The 19,783-nt window shown below is 34.3% G+C and overlaps 3 protein-coding genes and 1 non-coding gene across 5 annotated transcripts; 1 reads left to right on the top strand and 3 right to left on the bottom strand.

Annotated features, from left to right (window-relative positions):
• Positions 1 to 483: 483 nt before the first annotated feature.
• On the bottom strand, positions 484 to 3,232 carry LOC144544400 (lysophospholipid acyltransferase LPEAT1-like). Of its 2 annotated transcripts, none has more exons than XM_078292909.1 (8): positions 2,800 to 3,232; positions 2,372 to 2,491; positions 2,228 to 2,265; positions 2,053 to 2,117; positions 1,887 to 1,955; positions 967 to 1,100; positions 697 to 837; positions 484 to 609 (listed from the first exon to the last, which is right to left on the bottom strand). In XM_078292909.1, exons 1-8 carry the CDS (start codon positions 3,169 to 3,171, stop codon positions 496 to 498), a joined length of 1,053 nt encoding a protein of 350 aa, XP_078149035.1. In that variant the 5' UTR covers positions 3,172 to 3,232; the 3' UTR covers positions 484 to 495. The 2 variants fall into 2 exon arrangements, with proteins under 2 accessions (XP_078149035.1, XP_078149036.1); XM_078292910.1 differs by having other exon boundaries at positions 2,372 to 2,487; positions 2,800 to 2,923.
• A 1,774-nt stretch (positions 3,233 to 5,006) lies between these two features.
• LOC144544686 (transmembrane protein, putative (DUF1218)) lies at positions 5,007 to 7,115 on the bottom strand. The gene is made up of 3 exons (XM_078293240.1): positions 6,795 to 7,115; positions 5,636 to 5,907; positions 5,007 to 5,429 (listed from the first exon to the last, which is right to left on the bottom strand). Exons 1-3 carry the CDS (start codon positions 6,969 to 6,971, stop codon positions 5,075 to 5,077), a joined length of 804 nt encoding a protein of 267 aa, XP_078149366.1. The 5' UTR covers positions 6,972 to 7,115; the 3' UTR covers positions 5,007 to 5,074.
• Positions 7,116 to 9,721: 2,606 nt separating this feature from the next.
• TRNAT-AGU (transfer RNA threonine (anticodon AGU)) lies at positions 9,722 to 9,795 on the top strand. Its single transcript has one exon. It is a non-coding gene; the product is annotated as a tRNA-Thr (tRNA).
• Positions 9,796 to 10,798: 1,003 nt separating this feature from the next.
• Positions 10,799 to 19,323, bottom strand: LOC144544701 (Protein kinase superfamily protein). The gene is made up of 9 exons (XM_078293255.1): positions 18,991 to 19,323; positions 17,949 to 18,118; positions 17,085 to 17,364; positions 16,334 to 16,720; positions 14,952 to 15,176; positions 14,051 to 14,428; positions 13,404 to 13,647; positions 12,580 to 12,727; positions 10,799 to 11,460 (listed from the first exon to the last, which is right to left on the bottom strand). Exons 1-9 carry the CDS (start codon positions 19,001 to 19,003, stop codon positions 11,053 to 11,055), a joined length of 2,253 nt encoding a protein of 750 aa, XP_078149381.1. The 5' UTR covers positions 19,004 to 19,323; the 3' UTR covers positions 10,799 to 11,052.
• Positions 19,324 to 19,783: the final 460 nt, after the last annotated feature.

Genomic DNA, 19,783 nt, shown 5'->3' with positions numbered 1-19,783 from the left:
CCGCACGAAGATTAATGGAGTAATTTATAAGTTATATCCACTAATTAACACTAAGAAACTTCAATTTGGCGAAACGAAAAGCGGATCACGTGGCTGCCTCTTCTACTGTTTTAATTTTCATAAATTTCTGTACGAATCCGATGCATAAATTAGAATACTAAATCACAATTTTTATAAACTTTTGTACAGATCCGGCACACCGTATTGCCCCTTGATTTATTATTTAATTTATCCTGCTTTGACCCACTAAACGAAGAGCTATAGAGAAATGGACACTGAAAATCTGAGCATGCATTGTTAATGGGCCAGCTTCGATTAAGAAGTTTGGGTACCGAATTAAGTTGGGAAGTGTAATTCGTACCGAATTTCTCTGATTCCTCGAGTTTACATAACTTTTTTCAGCTAACAAGAATGTACCAATCAATTTAATTTCATGAAAGATTGATAGTTTTAAGTTGGCTAAATTCTGAAATATATACACACAAGGATACAAATTCATTCTATTTTAAAATCATTGAGAGAGCATGGCAAAATACAATCACTTTCTCTAAGCATTGCAAGGTAGTCTCGCTTTTCAGCGAGCCCGCTCTCTGAAAGGATCAATTTACCCTTCAGAAAAATGAAAATAAAATTTTATGAGAGATGTATCGATATTAATATGCACATTGTCTCCATAAAAGTGAATAAAATTAGTACCTCGCGAGCTATTAATTTTCGGACATTGTTAGCATAGAGATGAGGATCCCTTTTCTCTTCCTCTGATGGATAATACACTGGTAATTTTATCACATCCATATAATTGATGAACTGGCATAGGACCAAAATTGCATGAGGCACCTGAAAACATTTTAAATCAGAAAAATATTTTTAAAGAAAACTCGATCCTTGAACGATCCAAGTACTCCCTCTATTTAAACTGTCTGTGAACTATATTCTTCAAAATCTATCAATGAAATAGATTCTCACCCCAGATATAGATTCCCATGCAAGACTAAGTCTTTGGTAAGGATACTTCGTAATCATAGGAAGAACAGGGGCTCCTCCAAGAAATGCGCCGGTTTTGAAAGGAAGGAGATACTCTCCATTGGTAGTTGTACCCTCTTAACAAACATACTTCAAAATAGTTAAATATATCCCAGATATTTAGAATTAACATGAATAGAATAGAATAGAATAGTGTCACATACAAAATAGAATTTTGAAAAGCAATCTTAAGATATTACATCCAGTGTCCATTCATGTAGGGGTGTTCAAATGGTTCGGTTTTCAACCGAACAAAAAAATTTCAGTTTAAATGAATCGGTTCGGTTGAATTTTGAATTATTTTGGTTTAAATGGTTTGGTTCGGTTTAGACTTTTCAAAACCGACTAAACCAAACCGACCGAATTATATTGGTTCAAGTATGGTTCATATTTCATTTGGTTCAATCATTACTTTCTTTCTTTCATTTTAGTTTAAATATTTAAAAACATTTACATATTTTGTATGGAATTGAACAACTTATGTATGAACATGTTTAATTTTCATTAATAATGACACCAATAGGTTTACTTCTGTTTGAACTGAACAAACCGAAATTTACTTCAGTTTGTTTGGTTCGGTTCTTAATCGGTTTATAAGTTTAATCAGTTCGGTCCGGTTCTATTCTTGAAAACCAAAGAAAAATTTTGTTTGGTTATTTTAGTTCGGTTTCAACCGAACCGACCATTTGAACACCTCTACATGCATGCTATATTTCTATTTGGTTAAATTAAAAGAAATAGAAGGCAACATAGTGTTAAAGAGATCTGGGTTCTATTGGTATTTTGAACCAAACAGATGTGAAAGTAAATGATTACAGCAATAAAAAAAAAAAAAAAAGATAGATTAGAGCAAGTATAAACACCAGGAAAAATCATCACCGGAGGGTATTGTCTGTTCAATTGAGCTTCTTTGATCCTTTTTGTTACCAGGCCTGACATGGAAGAAGGTAATTTGAGAAAAGACTACTACTTTGCAGCTTCAGCATATTTAGATATTCCATATATTAGATCTTTAAATGCAAATGATACCTGAAACACCCTTTAAGTCAGAAGTCCTTGTTTCCCGTTGAACAAAAATGCAACCAAGACATTTGCTGCAAAAATAACAAAAAGTAAAACACTACAATGAAAGAAAACAAACAGGAAAACACTACGATGAAACAAAACAAACAATACAAATTTGCAAATTTAGTTGCATGTTTACCTGATGAGACCAACAACTGGTAGCTCAGAGACTGATATCTTAAATAATGTCAACATTTTGCACCAAAAAAATTAAAAGCAAGAACAAATTAGGTATAATATTTATAAAAAAAATTCCATGAATTTGAGAGCAACAATAGCATACCTTTGCAACAAAACTTGGAAACGAGTCTGACATATGATAGAGAACGTCTAAATAAGATACATGATTCGACACAATCACCCCCGGCCTCTCCAATTCCTCATGATATCCTCTATTTTCTTCCTAGTAAAATGTTATTAATGCATATCAATTCTCTATTCAGAGCAAATAAAGTTCTCATGGGCTGTTTCAGTGTATACCACAAAGAACATAAAATTAAAAGAAAAGATTTTTATTGAATAATTGATGTAAACTAATAAATTCTTAAATTCTTATTTAAAATAAAACTAGTATAATATCATTATTTTTCTTGCATAGAACAAAGCAGATGCTAAACCTATGTTGGAGATATAAGCACAAACCTGTTGCAAATTACTTGCAAGATATAAAAATTAAAGAAAAATAACTCGAGTAGGATATCAATTACATACATTAATTTCTTCTAAAATCGGATAGTATTCATTAATCCAATAAAATCCGAGAACAAACAGCAAAACCCTTGACAAAAACCTTCCAACCTTTACCACCACCTCCCTTCTCCAACTAACAAGGTAATATCTATCCAAATCCCAAAACAAAGTGCAAAACCAACACACGGTGTAATACACCGCAATCAACCACACGCCAATTGTCAATCTTATAGGGACTAAAGTGAATAGCGCAATTGCTAGAAGGGATATTTCCGAGAAAGAAATCTCGCTTCGGCTGTAAACATCTCTACGAATGAAAGGAGCATACTTTCGTTCTAGTTCAGTTAGGGTTTGATCTTCCATTTTGGGGGGAGACGAAGAGAAATTTCTCATTCAACAAAGGTTTCTCTATAATTCTTACCAGGTAGTAGCGAGTTTGTTTAACAGTGTGTGAGATTTTGAATTCGCATACCTCTGAGATATCTCATATTTTGTATGAATTTTTGGAAAATCTCAACCGTTTAAATACGTTCTACACGAATCTCAAAGGTCAAATAATACTGGCCCCCGCGCTATTCTCGAGTAGGCACCGGACACGTGGGTCACGCAAAATATGAGATATCTCAGAGGATACACACTCCAAGATTTTCCCTTTCGCTTTGCTTTGGAAGGTAGCGGTGAGATTGAGAGGCGAGATCTAGATGGACGGTTAGGATCAATTTGTAGTCAATACAAAAAAGGGGTCGACCGGGGCAGCTGATCAGTTAGAATGGAATTGACCGTGTGATATATATCTGACGGTTCAGATCTGTTTATTCTCTAATTTATTTATTTTTCTGATCAGATTTATTCTCTAATATGATCCTTGAAATGGGAGCGGTGCTTTGGGGAAGTCATCAGAAGAGAGATACGTGGCGCCAAAAGAAGGCTATACAATATTGTTTTCGAGATATAACCCTTTGGCCCCAAATAAATGATGATGACTTGGCATGTCATGAATTTATTTGAGCTCCTATTTTTTTTCCGAATTTTTTATTAAGAACATTAAAAAAAATGAATTACAGATAATGATATGGTTTTCTGAGAATTCCATGAATAATATTTCTATTAAATTATCAAGTGAAATTGTGTGGACTCAATATCACTGAATAATTTAGTGAAATTATCTATTTCACTGGATTGTCCAGCAAAATTCAATTCAATACAATTCTTATTATAAATTCAATGCCGAACTCTTCTAATATTAAAATATACAATTCAACATTTGTAACAATTTTTTATTCTAATATTTTAATAGAAAAGGCATTCAATCTAACAGTCAAATTGACATCTTAATGTTTTAAAATGTCAATTTTGCTGAATTATCTAACGGAATTGACATTTTTAATGAATAATTCAGCAGAATTAGTCCATACAATTTCACTGAATAATTTAGTGGGATTGATTATGCATTTCGCTGGATTATTCAGTAAAATGGTTGCTTCTGGAATTCTCAGAAAAACAATATTATTTCTGTAGCTTGTTTTTTTTTAATGTTATTAATAAAAATTTCTGTAATTTTTCGGTGCGGGGCTAAGTAGGAAAAAAAATCACCTGAACTAGCAAGATAGAAGTATAACTATATTTTTATTATTTATAAATTAAAGATAGTAGTAATACTTCAATAACAATTGTCAGGAGACGTTTGAGTAAAAATAATCAACTACATGATTCAGGTGAAAAACTTACACGCTAAAAAAAATAAAAGAAAACTAATTAATTTAAACTTTAAAGCATATAATTGTAGGTTTTCTCGACTAAATTAATTCATCGATCTTTATGATTAAATAACTATACTACTTTTTGAAGTTCTAAATAATTTAGAAGTACCAATATAGTTTTTTTTTGTGGAAGGAAATAATAAACAAATTTAATTGAAGTATGATGGTACCACGATATTGAAACAAAAATTGCATTTCATTGTCTTGTCTTGCAGCTTCGATTCATTACAGCTCTCACATTTTTCTATTTCTTTTCTTTCTCATAGCAAATCAATTATTTTTCATTCTTTTTATTGAGAGGAATAGTGCAAGAAACAAACTTTTTCTAAATGATTTGTCTCAGTATTTTTTCTTTCATTATATATAGTTTAAAAAAGAGGAATTACAATGTTCATGTACAATATCTACAACCACCAATTAATTCTTGAGCCTTGAAGAACCAATTAACAAGATACATTTTCCAACACCTACAAAGCCATGAAAAGAAAACCCAAATACATAACTGGATATACAAAACTCAACCAAATCCAATTGAATCAAACAGAGGTGGAAGTCTTGTCAGTCGCCTCAGGCGGGTGCGTCTGAGCAGCAGCCGGTGGGTGTAGTTCATGAGGCGCAGTCGGGTCAGGAATGTGCGCGTGTTGTACCGGGTTATGCGGCCCGTGATGCATGATCCCCCCTTCTCCATGGTACATCTTTTGGGACCGTAAGGCGGTAAGGTAGACCATGAACCCTAGAAAGACTGATATCAAGCCTAGAATTCCGGCTGCGGCGAACATCCCGGGCTTTATTACATGACATACCGGTCTCGGCTTTCTCCAATCGGTTAGATGGCCGGACTCCACACCAACTCCAATCATTAAGAGTACCTCAGCAATTGCAAAACAGAGCCTGCATAATTTGAATTTTTTTTTTGTTAATTAACCTTTCTTGTTTTATTTTTGGGTTTTCTGCCATGTGTTTTTTCTATATGATTTTTCTTAATTAGGTAAACAAAAATTTGGATTTCTGAATAAGAAAGGCATTTTGGATTTGTTAGACTGGCTCATTTGTTCCTCATTATTCAACCTAAAACAAGAAAGAGAATTATGACTTGCCATGTGAGAAGGAAGAGGAAACAAGTTTGGCAAGTCAAGGAGCGGGTAGCCGAGGCCATGCGGGGGTCATTGGTAACCGTCCAACCGACCTCCCCGGGCGGCACAGGGCTAGCAACCGCAACCAACATGTAAGCATGTTCGGCTAACATGGCAACTGCCAATAGCAAGAATGCAAAGATGGCGCATGCCAGTGCTGTCCTACCGTCGCCGTTGTAGAAACACTCCGACATTCTGTTACCGGATCCTCCAATGCTTAAGAGGTACCATGTTGCCTGAGGAAATGTTCCAAGGCAATTTGTTAAAATTGATGTCAGCATTAGGAGATGAGAATGAGATTTTATAAGAAATAAACAGCAACAAGTAACAAGGAGCAGTTCAGAGCAGAGGATTCAAATTTCAAACTGATTGTGTTATGCAATTAATTGTGCTAATTAACTATTTTAAAATAAGGGAAGCATTTAGTTGATAGCAATCATTCAATCTGAATAAATATAAAATATTTGAAACTGTAAAGCTCTCATGATATAGTTAGTTTACCAACAAGATATTAATTGTATGGTACATTGAAACACCACAAATAACAATTCAATCTCTGATTTAGTCAAAATGTTCTAATATTGTATATATGATATAGATTATTTCTAACGGTTTTATTTTGACATTTAAGTTTAAAATTTTAAACCTGGAAGTGTAATGGAGGCAAAAAATAAGTAAAAGCATTTGAACCCTCTATATTTAATTAGTCACCTACAAAAGTATTAATGAGTCCGGCTAGCTGTTCAAACCGATCTATTTTGTGAGTTTACATGCAAACTTTATAAATTTTCGAATTTATTTAGTATCAAATCAAGCGGTCAAATATGAGTGTTTTTAAGTTAATTTTAAACATTCATTTTTTAACAATTTTTAGCACTTGATTTGGTACTAAAATAACTCGAAAAAATATAAATTTTTGCAAAATGCATCACTCATGCAGTAAATCAGTTTGAACGGTTTGAATTCTTTATTTAAAGTCTATCTAATGCATTTTGAAATTAATGTTATATGACACTAATGTTATACTAGCCGGACTCAGTATTAAACTATTAATTGTCTGATACATTGAGAAACCACATATCAATCTCTGGTATTGTACAACAAAATTAAAGAAACCAAATACCTCTGATCTAGATGCCTCTCCTGCCAAACATAACACAAAAGTTATCAGAGCACAAACAATCGACACGCCCACCAAAATCACGGCAAGGCGGCTACCAATCATCCCGGCCCCACCACCATGTTGCGTTCGTCGAACCTGACCTCTCCTATGTGAGATGTCTTCATGAGTGATAGCCATGGTGTCACAATCAAAAGACTTTGTGTATCTGATTGGTGATGATTGTATGAAAATGACACAGAGGTATGGAAGGAGATTATAAGGTTATTACAAGAGTAGAGAGAAGGGTACGATGTAATGCTTTGTTTAATTTACAATTAGAAGACTTCAATAGGGAGAGCAAGAGAGGAATAAAAGCACTAGGATTCAAGGAGCTGGTTCTTCTCCAGTTGTAATGGAAATGGAGTGTTGTAGCAGGATCATTTAGGAATATCAATATTTTTACAAGTTCTATATGAACAAAAACTAAAATTCTTTTATCTATGAGTCAGAGGTGTGTTTATTTGTGACTACTTTTCAAATTTCACTCCGAAAAATAAATGTTAAAAAAAGCAATATTTATAAATAAAAATCACATACAGCAAATCTGAAAATAAATAAATATTTTTTGTTGAAACTTTAAAACTTTATATAATGAAGAATAATACACTTAGCTGCATAATAATTTTTTTAGAGTAATACAGAAAAGTTAATATTATTTTAAAAATACCTTAATCACACCAAACACATTTTAAACATAGGTGGAACTAGAAAATCTTGATGTAGGGGGTCTAAATTTAAAATACGCAATATGGGGTAGAAGAGAATTGAACTCAATTCTTCACCATTAGAAATAAAGCTCTAACCACTAGACTATAAGTAAACATTTGATATTTTATGAGAAATACTAGAGTATATAAAAAAAAAATTGAATTTAGTATACTTAATTTAAATTTTAAAATTATAGAGTGTCATAGTCACTTTTGGTTAAGTTTAGATGCCCGTGTTTTTAAATGACGATAGAGTATAAATGTGTCTTGAATTTAATTTTAAAATCTAAATAAATAACACTCTAATTTGTATTCTATTGAATATATAAAAGTTTACTATCTCTACTGGGTAAATAACAAAATGCACCATAACAAAATAACAATCCAAAAGGCTTTATATTTTTTTGTTGTGGTATATGGTATGACTTGCATAGTTATATTCAATTGATGTAGTTTGTTGTTATTTTAGGTGTTGAGTGACTGAAGAAAAAAAAAAGACTTCACTTTTAGAAACATCAATGGATATGTCCAGTGATTATATGATGGAGAAAATACGAACATGTTTGCATATTTTTACAGCATAAATTTTGTTCTACAGTGCGACATGTTCCAATGTAAGGTTGCCTTGCAATTGGGGGATGCCCTGCGGAAAATATTTTAACAGGGTAGTTTAGGCTTCATGCAGTGCATGAACTATAGAATCAAAACAGCATTGCATATGATTCATGCGCTGCATGAAGCTAAAATTACGCTGTTAATATCTTTACCCAATGCCCTGCTTCAAAAAGGTAGGGGCAGATTCGTCGCCCCAATCTTGTGTAACTAGAGAATTACACAAAAGTAAACAATGGTGTTGAACAAGAACGGACTTTATAATTTTTAATTTTTTTAATCATATATGTTAAAAATTAATTGATCTTTTTTGTTTTTATACAGTTCAATCTGTTCATAAAATGCTAAATGTAGTCTTATAGTTTAGTTGTTAAAAATTTATTTTCGTGATTGTGGAGAATTGAATTCATATTTTAACTACACACAATATGTATTTTATGTTTCAACCTTCAATTTAAAAATGAAAATGGTGAAAATTGAGAGTAAAAGTTGAGAATATTACAGATAGTACAGAAGAAATATGACCAAAAAAGAAGTTGACAAAAAAAATGTTCAAAAAAGAAATTGAGCCTTGGCATTAGGGAACCAACAATTTCAGAAAGTGTTGAAGGATCTGTGGTTAGAACATAAGAGAAGCAAATAATATATTCTACCAAAGGCAAGTATAATTCCATTTCATAAAGAGCTCTTTTTGGAACTAAAAAGATAGACATCATTGTCTATTTGTACCTCCATCTCTTATTTAACAAGTATCCTCTTAGTGAGAGGCGGAGCTACATTCAAGAAATGAGAGTCAATTGACCTCCGTTTATTTAAAAAAAATGTATTTATACACATTTTTTTATATAATATAAGGTAAAATGTTATAGATACAATAATATTGATCCTCATTCGCAGCATGAAAAATTTATATGACTGACCTCCATTCATATTTGACCCGTATAACTTGAAAATCTGGCTCCGCCCATGCTCTTAATATAACAAAATATTGATCATTTTTGTCCATTTTATCTTTTAATTTTCTCCAAAGTTACCAGGTGCTTCAAGGAAAAGAGGTGCATTTGAGTTATGTTAAATTGTTTAGGGTTTAGGGTTTATAAATCAATTTAAGAACATGTGTTAATATAACACATTTGTTGTGGTTTAAAAGTGTAAATGGTCGAATACGGATATAGTTAAAAGTCTTACCGTATCCTTATCAGTTATAATGTTTCGAATACAAATAGGAATTCTTAGGTTGTCGACAACCTATGATGTTTCCTAGTCGACAACCGAGTGTTGCACCCACTGCACGTAATCGGGAAGGTTCCTGATTTAATTTATCTGCATTTTTACTTATTTATTCCTGTTTAAAATTTTGAGTTTTCACAAGATAAAATGATGAAAAATAACCGCAATTCAATAACCATCGTAATTTCATACGATAATTTGGGTATTGTTATTGGGCTCCCGGTACTGCAAATATATCCTAAATTAAAGTACCGCAAGTCATTCAATTTTTCGAAACAAACGTGAAGTCTGAAGTATAAACATATAATAAGTAAATATTTAAGGAACTTATGTCAACAAGCTCTCGTAGCTCAGTTGGTTAGAGCACCCGTTTAGTAAGCGGGAGGTCTTGAGTTCGACTCTCAACGAAAGCAACTTTTTTGTACTATTTCTTTATGCGCGGTAGATTTTGTCATGCATTCATTTATGAATTATCATTAATTGTAATATAAACAAATATGCGACTTGACATTTCAATGCGACAGAGGAAACAATAACAAAATTATAACTAGACAATTTAAGTGAAGCAGTTATAATGCAAGAAAATTAGTCAAATTTTAAAAAAATAATATAAATTTCAGCGTGACTTCACTATAGAAGCTCTTTCAATGAGTGAAAAACTTGGGAAGTTTAGCTTATTTTAGTCTTGAATCATCAAAATCAAAACTCGGATGAAAAAAATATATACATTCCTAACAAGCAGTGCTGCTCAACCACATACTAGGATGCTGGTGTATGGTACAAAAAAGTTTTATTTTTATTTATTTTTTATTTTTTGGAGATATAAATATGGAGGTCTAACCTATTAGCTTTTATTTAATTGTTCATAAAGTGATAAAGAATTCTCCATTCATATTTCGAACCTACGACCTCTCAAAAGTTGATTCTTGCAAAAATATGAAGTTTAAAAAATCTTAAAAATTACCCTCAAGTTTATTATAAAAAAGTCCACCAACTTCAAAAACTCAGTAGGAATTTATCTACAACTTCATTACAGAATCTATTTATATGAATTGAAAGCTTGCAAGTCTATTTGTTTTTAGAACTTGAGATTAATAAAAGTAAAGTTCATACTAAAATAATGTAATCCTGATGAGCAAAACTTCGGAATAAAAAAAATACTTTGACGCTGTCATCATCAAATAAATTTAAAATTCTGCTAATAATATCTGATAATTAATTGGACAATGGAGTTGCGTCGCCTTTGCTGCTGCTTTTTTTAAAATTTTGCATATTCGTGTTGGTAGCAGCTCATTCAATTTGATATTTTCTGATTGCTATAAAATATTTATTTTGAGCAAAATGTCACCTCCGTACATCATGTTCAACTTTCTTTTGATATTTCTAGCTGAGGTTGCTCGCTCCTTTTCCTTTCGGTCTTAGATAACATGTCTCAATATCATAAAAGTTGAAAAATATATTTATATACAAAGAAAACCTTGATGCCCTAAAGAAATGGGAGAAGTTACAAAAAAAAATAACAAAGCCAGTTACAATTTCCAAAAAAAAAAAAAAAAAAAATCCTCCTCCAAGCAAACTTTGGATGCAACAAATTCCATCTCCCTTGAAGTAACAACAATTCAAGTACTAACAAAATTTCCAAAAAAAAAAAAAAATTACAAGATAAATAGTCACCTACCTTCATGCAAATCCTCAGAGAAAACTGCAGTCCGATTTACATTCTCATTATCACAAAAACTCAAACCTGAAAATGGACCTGACGAGAACATAGAGGAGGTGCAATCTGACTCATAATTTACCGTTCTATTATTACTGTTAGTATTAGTATTGTTGTTATTACTATTCACCCGTGCTGAGGAAGGGGTGGCCACCGCCTCCTGGTACTCTGCAGAAGTGCGTTGTACCATCTTCAGGGATTGTACCACCTCCCCCATGGTTGGCCGTTGGTTTGCCTCGAGCGCCACACAAGCAGCCGCAATTGTACATACCCGCAGAAAATCGTCTTTTGGGTAATTGCCCGCAAGCTTGGGGTCTGCCAGCTCATGTAATCTTTCCTTGTCTCGAAGTATCGGTCGAGCCTGAGTTGGTGAGAGAATCAAATGATGCAAACAATATGGAAGACAAAATATCATTGACAAATATTTTCTGATAGTAGTGACTTCTGCAGCTAGAGGAAGCATCACAAAAATACATTGTTGGCATATTATTATTTACTATGAGTCAAGCTATATGGTACTATGCATAGCCAGGGGCGGAACTAGAAAATTTAGATAAGGGAGGCTAAAATTTAAAATGCACAAAGCATGGCTGGGACTTAACCCAAGTCCCCACAATAGTAAATTGGAATAACCAGTAGACTAGAAGCACACATGTGATAATTTATGAGGTAGCTGAACTATATAAAAACTTTAAGAAAAATAATAATTAAATTAAATTTCAATATACTTAATTAAAAATTATAAAATCAGGCAGTACCAAGATCCGCCCCATGTGCATAGCACCCATTGGTCCGTACTATGGATCAATATTTCAGTTTACGAGGTTCAAATAGTCAATCTGAACTTGGAGACCAAATTTTACATTTTTTATAATCTTTTTACTATTTATTTAGATAGGTAGAAATTCACTTGATCAAAAGATTTTAGACCATTCAAAAGTACTGATTTTTCTATCTAAAAAATTCTAAAGAATGTAAAATTTAGTCTGCAAATACATTTTCGTATGGAGATCATGTTGAACAGTTCAGATTAACTCTTTGCACTTTGAAAACGAAGATATTGATCCAAAGTACAGACCAAAGCGCTATGCATAGTACCATAGCCTCACTCAACCTCTATTGTTCAATATTTGCAATGTACCATAGCCTCACTGTCTGTGAAGCCTTCTTTTTAGAGATGTTCTAAATGCTAAATAGAATGCACATGGCAGCAGCTTAACAAGGAAATACAATGAACCAAATCCACAAGAAAAAACTACAAGGTCTAGCACAGTTGGAGAGTTGAAAAATCCCAAAAAGTTGGCTAATAAATAAAAAAAATTGTGAAACACGAACTGATACTTCTTGATATTTAACTCCTACAGAAGGATGCAAGCATAAGGTTGAACTTAAAGTATCTGCAAGTGTGTGGGGTGTGTGTGTGTGTGTGTGTGTGTGTGTGAGAGAGAGAGAGAGAGGGAGGGAGGGAGAGAGAGCAGACCCAAGTCACAAGGTTCTCCTGACCAGCTGGTTGCAAATGGTCCACAGGTCGCTTCCCGGTAAGAAGCTCGAGAAGAACCACCCCGTAACTATACACGTCACTTTTAACTAGTAGATGACCTGTCATGGCATACTCTGGAGCAACATACCTATACATAAGCAGGGCACAACTGTCACGGCACTAATAGAGGAAAAAAAATTATATGCCCTTGTGACACCACGGCTATAGGCCCTTTGCTCCTAATTTCTTCTCAGGATGACCAAACTATCTTATAACCCCAGAGAGAATGTGAAGGAGCAGGGGTGAGGGGTATAAATGTTCGTTTTTCATGTTCTCTAGGGGTGTAGACTATATATCTTGCAGTGCACAGGTATAATTGTATTTATTCTTTTCTTTTTTTCTTTCTGCAAATTATAAAGGAGCCATACTTGTATCTACAATGGAAAATAATAACACATTGCACATTTAAAACAAAAAAAATAATAAAATTATCATTCTAATTCCCTCCTTTCCTGTTTCTTGCCAACGGAACTGGTGCCCTCACCATTTCTATCTCAATGAAGAAGGGAGAAAAGAGGGGTATTTTGGGAAAAATTGAATAAATAGGAAATGAAGGACTGCCTGATAATACTAGATGTTTCAGATGAATATGCACCAATAGTACTTATTTTGCAGAGCAAAAAACTGTATCCTTGAGAAAAGTGTCACTTAGCCTGAAGTGGTAAAAAGGAGTTGATATAAATTACCCGGACAAATAGAAAATATTAATACACCAAATGAATATGAGAAGCACCACAGATATCCTTCATAAATGTTATACTTACCCAAAAGTGCCCATCACACGTGTCGACAAATGATTGCCCTGTCCTTCGGGTGCCTGCTTGGCCAGCCCAAAATCAGACACCTTTGCATGGAAGTCATTTTCCAGTAAAATATTAGAGGACTTAAAATCTCTATGTATCACACAAGGCTGGGAATCTTCGTGCAGGTATGTTAAGCCTCTCGCTGCATCCAGAGCAATCTTCATCCTTGTGTCCCAATCCAATGGGCAATTTGCACCCAAGGGACCTAAAAAACAAAATAATATTATAGATGAAAATAAAATGTAAATGTTGGCTGCCAACTTGATATAGTTAAACAGGAAATTTCAGCGCCTTTATCATTCCAGAAGAGGACCAGTCTGCTTTTAAACTGAGAATATCTCTAAGCTTTCTCATGCATGCTTGCACTGGGATCAGGTTTAGTATAAATAAAAGACCCCAGTACTGGTACAAAACACAATTACAAGTTTATCTTTGGTGTAGCATTCATGTAAAGCTCCGTGTTAGTAAATTTACTGAACCACGAAACATTCCAGCAGTGCTAAGGAGGTACTCCGCCAGTATGAAATCCCAGTACTGCTACAAAATTTTGAACAGTAAACCTTTATCTACCTATGAATACCCCCAAAATTAGGATTAAAATTTTGTACCATGAAGCCAAGCTTCCAAGCTCCCATTTGGTATTAGCTCGTAACACAGCAAATTCTGCGTAGAGTCCCTGCTACTATAATACCCAATCAGCTTGACCAAATTTCTATGGTGTAACCGACTGAGCATCTCAACTTCAACCAGGAACTCCTTGTCCCCCTGGTGGCCACCATTTGTCAGCTTCTTTATGGCCACAGCTGTGCCATCAATTAAAACCCCCTTGAAGACTCGGCCGAAGCCTCCTTCACCAAGCATGCACGAGAGATTAAAGTTATCGGTGGCTTCTTTAAGCTCTTCATAGGAGATGAAACGGGTCGAAGTGGGTCGTGGGAGAGACCCACATGCAGATATTGCATCTCGAGTTGAAGTTGGCTTATTCACTTTTAATAAACAAAAGAAAATAAGGAATCAGTTTTTTTTTTTTTTTTTTCATTTGGTTCCTAAGCTCAGTTGCTTTAGGAGCGAAGTCCAGTAAATTTGGTCCTAAATTATAAATGCTAACGCGTATAGTCTGGTTGCTCCATTATGTAACAAATTTGAATCTTTAGTGTTTCTCTCAAATTAATACATTTTGGTGTTATGAGGTTTTATGAAAGACTTGGGTCTAGTTAACGATATTACCAGTTAAACCAGAACTACAGACTGCTGTTCCATCCAAGTCATGTACTGATACAATAGGCTATTAGCCTATTACCAATAATAATGAAATATAGGAAGAACATGTTAAACTGGCACTAGCTTGATTCAAACTATGCTTCCTTTTTGGTGTATTCTTGCACTTATTATTGGTCTATTATGAAGAAATTTGATCTGGCATCAACAAAGGTGAAGCAACACCTGGGTCCTGGATTGGTACGAACCGGAAAATACTGAGACTATAGAGAGAAGTCAAAAGAAACTTACAAATTTCAACATCTCCAGCCAGCAGCTCGTTTGACTTGCAATGAGAGCAGGCACAAATTATTATGATAACTACAAAAATCACAATTAGAATACCAACACAAATTCCAATAATGGTAAGTAAATTTGAATGGGCATTGCTATTTTCCTGTGAACTTCTACTAGGAACTGGCAAATGGGGCACTTTGGTCGGTGGTGAAGCCATTGGTGATATAGCCATCGCTGGAGCTGAAATAAAAAAAAATAGAATAAACAGAATTAAAAGGGCACTTCTGTATATTTGTGACATAGACAATGCTTTATCATTCTGTACTAGTAAAATTTTGATATAGTCTATTATTAAAGAAATAGTATGCTTGAAACTTATATAAAGCATTGAATTCCAGTGTAGCAGTATCATGTTTGTATTCTTGTGAAAGAACCAAAATGATAGTATTGAGCATTACTATAAAGAATCATTTCTGAGTACCCTTGTGAAAGTTTGAAATACCACAGTACTCTACCAACAAGAAACACCTAAAAGCAACCTGTTAAAATTAGAATACACACCATCCTTGATTACATCAAAAACTCCCAAACTACACTCACAACAATATTCTCATTTCATCAAGTTTCTTCCAACCTCAACTACAGTCACGCTAATAGTACTCTTTCTTTTTTGGAGCGGGGGACTCAAGCATGTTCATGAGTTTATCTGCACACAATCAGGTCAACAAATTTGACCAAAATGAACCAACAGCCCTTATATTAGGGATATGTTAGCCTTTAGCTTAAAAAAAAAAAGTTTCGGATCCATTGACGACAGCTTAATTCCAAAATCTTGAATATTTTCCCAAATCAAGTAAGAAAAATTAGACATGTTGTTTGCCTTATAGATTGTTTGTTTGGTTGTATCAATTCTCATATAATTTGAAAGTCATTTGATATTTCATCAAATACCTTTAAATATTGACTGTTGTATATTTCAAGTCATTTGATGAATGGTAAAATTTGCATCAAATGTCACAATTTTTCATATGTATGACAGGCATATTATATAGATTACAATCGCTGGATTTCCAACTTACAAATTTCATCAAGTTAATTTGTTGTCTGTGGATCCTCACCAAAAAAAAACAAGAGAGAAAAAGAAAGGTTCTTTTACTGAATGATATTTTATCAAGATCACAAGTGTTAGTGGTTATCCACTTCTAAGCGCATAGCTATTGGTAATCTCAAAATAAGGAAAACAGTACATGTAATATAAGCACGGTGATCAGGTGTTTTGTTTGCTTGCCAGATCCTAAATTGTTGTCTAGTTATTCTGAGGTTATTATGGCAACCTTTGATATTACTACTAATTACCAAGAAAACAAGACAAGTTCCACAATTAAACTAATTTATACCGGGTGATGGAGCTGGGGGCCTGTTCCAGGTCAAATTAAGAAGCTGATAGTCCCCAACCAACTCAGGACTAATTCTAACTTTATGATTTGCCAGCTCATCAGTCAATTTGTATACTTCCATTTGAGAAAAGCTAATCTCCTTCTCAGGCGCTATATCCATTGAAATATTCAACCCAGTGGCACCAACTACATAGAAATTGTCGATCTCAAACTGACTGACATTTAAGTTAAGTTGTGAAGCAAGCTCTTCCAGGAACTTGGAACTCCAGTTTGAGGTGAGAGAAACGTTACGCAAGAAAAACTCAATCTTGATGGGATAGACACAGTTACTGGGAATGCAGTCCCTGGTCTTCGTTCGACGAAGCATCATATTGGGTCCGCAGCAACCTGGCCGGAATTAGGATTGTAAGATTACATAGTTGAATTTTAAGTATGCTATGCATGGATCAGTACATGCAGTGTTGTGAAAATTAGATTTTTTTTTTTTTTTTTCAAAAAATACCAGCAAGCTAGTTAAGCATTATTTATACTATTACAAGTAATGCTCCCTTCATAGCTCAAAAACTAATTTAGGAGGATTTTTTACTTGTTATTTGTTAAAGTTGCATGAACCAATGATCCTGGTTCCAACTTTATTATGTAGTATGCAATAATACAAATAGAGAGTGCTTTGTGCAGTTACTATAAAATACCAGGGTTGATTTGCATAAAGTATGTGAAAGACAATCCAGAATATATATATCCAACTCACCAGTGTGGGGTGATACAGGAGGCTCAACAAGACCCGAAGGGGCCAAGGTAGAGTTTGAGTTAGAACTACTATTTGGAGCTGGTGGGGCTGCATCAGAACTCGTGATAGCCACTAAAGGAGATACTGGAGAAAGATTTGGAGCGAGGCGCCGAGAAAGCAGTTTGAGCCGTTTCGGTCCATGACTTGGGCTCAAAACAGGTCCTACACTGACCAGCAGAGTCTCATTTTTGAATAGAAGGGGTCTCCTCTCTAGTCTTGTCTCAGAATCATAAATCCTTTCCTGCATACAATATTCTGGTTAAAAAGAAAGAAGAAGAATGGAGAAGGAGACGGGCTTCTTGCAAAAGGTGCCACTATTAGCCTTGTCTTGAGAAAAAACATTATTATAGTATCAAAAGATACTACTTTTGAATTAGGCAAGGAACACTACTTCTCTTTGTCTCTAGACGTATGTTTTGTAGGTCAAATTTACACCTTGTGTTGTTATCTTCCACAAGATACATATTTTCAATTTTTGTCTGTTAACTGGATTATGCAACTAAGCGGCACTTCTTCTTTGTGCAAGTTTCAATAGCCGGGTAACTTGTGTTTAGATTTTTGCAAATACCACAATTTATGCCAGGAATGCAAATAATGATACATTGAGCAAATTTGCAATTTTTTAAAAAACAAAAGACACAAGAGGAAGGTAACCTTAGGTTTGTTCCAGTATACTCTTGCATATGAAAGCTAACACCTCACTTAGATTTTGTTTTCTGTATTTTATTTTTAGCTGCTTAATTTAGGCTCATGCAGCCATTCCAAATCAATCTACCCTGGGCCATTGCAATTGTCATAATATGCAGATTAAATTGACAGTTATACCCTGGAAGAGAAGTCAGATTGAACCGTCATCCATCTGTGCAAAGAAGAAAGCTCTTGAACTTGTACCTCTTCTGACGACTGACCAATCGACTTTGGTAAAGTGTTGACAAATAGAATAAATATACCCAAATAATTCAGCCAAAATTTTCTGTTCACAATGTTGACTGAACCTGCAAATTAAATAAGGATAGGTAAACAAAACAAGTACATCTCAGATATTGACACACATAAGAATAATAAAATATAAAATACTAACGAAACATACGTCAACTTAGCTGTACCATGATAAGCTCAAAAGAGAACTTTCGACAACTCCAAACTATGCATTTAGTTAAGAACAGTGTTCTATCGCAAGGCAAAATGTTATTGGTTTTAACTTAATAATTAGGCACAAAGTTAATGACGTGATGGTCTCCTAAAGACAAAAAAATCAAGAAACAAATGTATAATAAATTTATAAAATAATTGTAGGTCTTTAGTTAGGAAGCCAATTAGATTCTGCCACATGGAATACCATTGTACATCAACAGTATAATTACAGTATAATTATAGTAACATAATTAATTTTGGAAAAAAGTGTTCCAGCAGCAAATGTTCCTTATTTTCCAATCATGTGATGTGGCACTATATTACTCCATACAGGTAAATAGTACCAACGAAAGTGAATGGTGTTTGCCATTTAGCCAAAAACACCAAATCAAAGCTCAAATGTAACTAGAAATATACACAAAGGACAATACAAAAGCTTTTACTTAATTATATAGAAATGCAATTGGAAAATACCAACTTGCATCTCTGACCTAAAAAATTTCAAATTGCCTTTGAAATGGATGAATTAGACATCAAAACACCCATTCACTCCAATTCCCGTATTTTTTTTGTTTTTCCCAAGTTTGCAGCAGCTAAAACCACTTGATTTTAGGGATACTAGGCAATTTCCAAGGCTGTTAAGGTAAATTCAAACTACAAGGACATAAGCTCTAAGCTTTTCGTCAAGATGTGTTCAGAAATCCCAAAAAAGGCGAAAATATTTGAAATTCACCTGAAGAACTCATCTCACAGGTCCCCTTGTGCTAACGCTAGAAATAGCTCAAATTAATCGAGTCGAGGAGTGAAGCAATCCAGATCAAGCAGAAAACCGGACCAAACCGGAGCAAACCACGCGAGATCTCCAGGTCCATGCACTGTGCTTCTCTCTTTCTTCGAATTAGATGCACTGTGCTGTGCTGCTTCTCTCTCCTCCCTCTGCTTTTTGCGCCTGCTGCTTCCCTTTCCTTTTTCTCCTGCTTTTTTCTTTTTCTTTTTCGGTTCGGTTTGGATTTTTTTTGTATTTATCTTTGCTTTTCTCGGTGTGCTTCCTTTTTTTAGAATTCACATCCCCTCAGGTTACCTGACTGAGTACAGTTGAAATGGACGGTCCTAGATCATTATTTTAACTTGGTACGAATCTCAAAGCACAAATATAATACTGCCCGACAAATGAATTATTCGGGTTCAGTTCGGCGAGGTTAAAAATTTGTGATTTGGGAATAATTCGGAAATGATTCGAAATTATTCGGACCAGAAATTTCAGTCCTGCAAGAGAGCAAAAAAAATTTATGGGAAAAATTCGAAAAATATTTGCGAATAATTAGTAAAATTGGGGTTTAATTCTGTCAAAGTTCGGTCAACCGAATAATTTGACGTTCGGTTCGGCATCACTCAAAAAAACGAATAATTCGGATATAATTCACGAATCTTGTGAGTATGCTGCCCACTAAGCCATCAGAAATAGGCACCGGCTGAGAGTAAATCTGGGCCGTCCGTTTCAATTGTGTAGAGTCAGGTACCTGAGA

The sequence above is a fragment of the Carex rostrata genome, chromosome 26 (genome assembly GCF_964058835.1).
Source record: "Carex rostrata chromosome 26, lpCarRost1.2, whole genome shotgun sequence".
NCBI classification, from domain to species: domain Eukaryota; kingdom Viridiplantae; phylum Streptophyta; class Magnoliopsida; order Poales; family Cyperaceae; genus Carex; species Carex rostrata.
Note: the sequence above shows the minus strand (reverse complement) of the source record. Positions and strands in the feature narration are given on the sequence as shown.

Excerpts from the sequence above, each read along its gene's own strand:
- LOC144544400 (XM_078292909.1), bottom strand. The coding sequence starts at position 3,171 with ATGAGAAATTTCTCTTCGTCTCCCCCCAAAATGGAAGATCAAACCCTA. Across the intron at positions 1,101-1,886 it reads TCCGGTGATGATTTTTCCTG|AGGGTACAACTACCAATGGA; the intron begins GTGTTTATACTT and ends ATGTTTGTTAAG. Across the intron at positions 610-696 it reads GAAAATTAATAGCTCGCGAG|GGTAAATTGATCCTTTCAGA; the intron begins GTACTAATTTTA and ends ATTTTTCTGAAG.
- LOC144544686 (XM_078293240.1), bottom strand. The coding sequence starts at position 6,971 with ATGGCTATCACTCATGAAGACATCTCACATAGGAGAGGTCAGGTTCGA. Across the intron at positions 5,908-6,794 it reads GAGAGGCATCTAGATCAGAG|GCAACATGGTACCTCTTAAG; the intron begins GTATTTGGTTTC and ends ACATTTCCTCAG. Across the intron at positions 5,430-5,635 it reads TTCCTCTTCCTTCTCACATG|GCTCTGTTTTGCAATTGCTG; the intron begins GCAAGTCATAAT and ends CAAATTATGCAG.
- LOC144544701 (XM_078293255.1), bottom strand. Across the intron at positions 15,177-16,333 it reads GCCCCCAGCTCCATCACCCG|CTCCAGCGATGGCTATATCA; the intron begins GTATAAATTAGT and ends TTTTTATTTCAG. Across the intron at positions 12,728-13,403 it reads CGTGTGATGGGCACTTTTGG|GTATGTTGCTCCAGAGTATG; the intron begins GTAAGTATAACA and ends GCTTATGTATAG.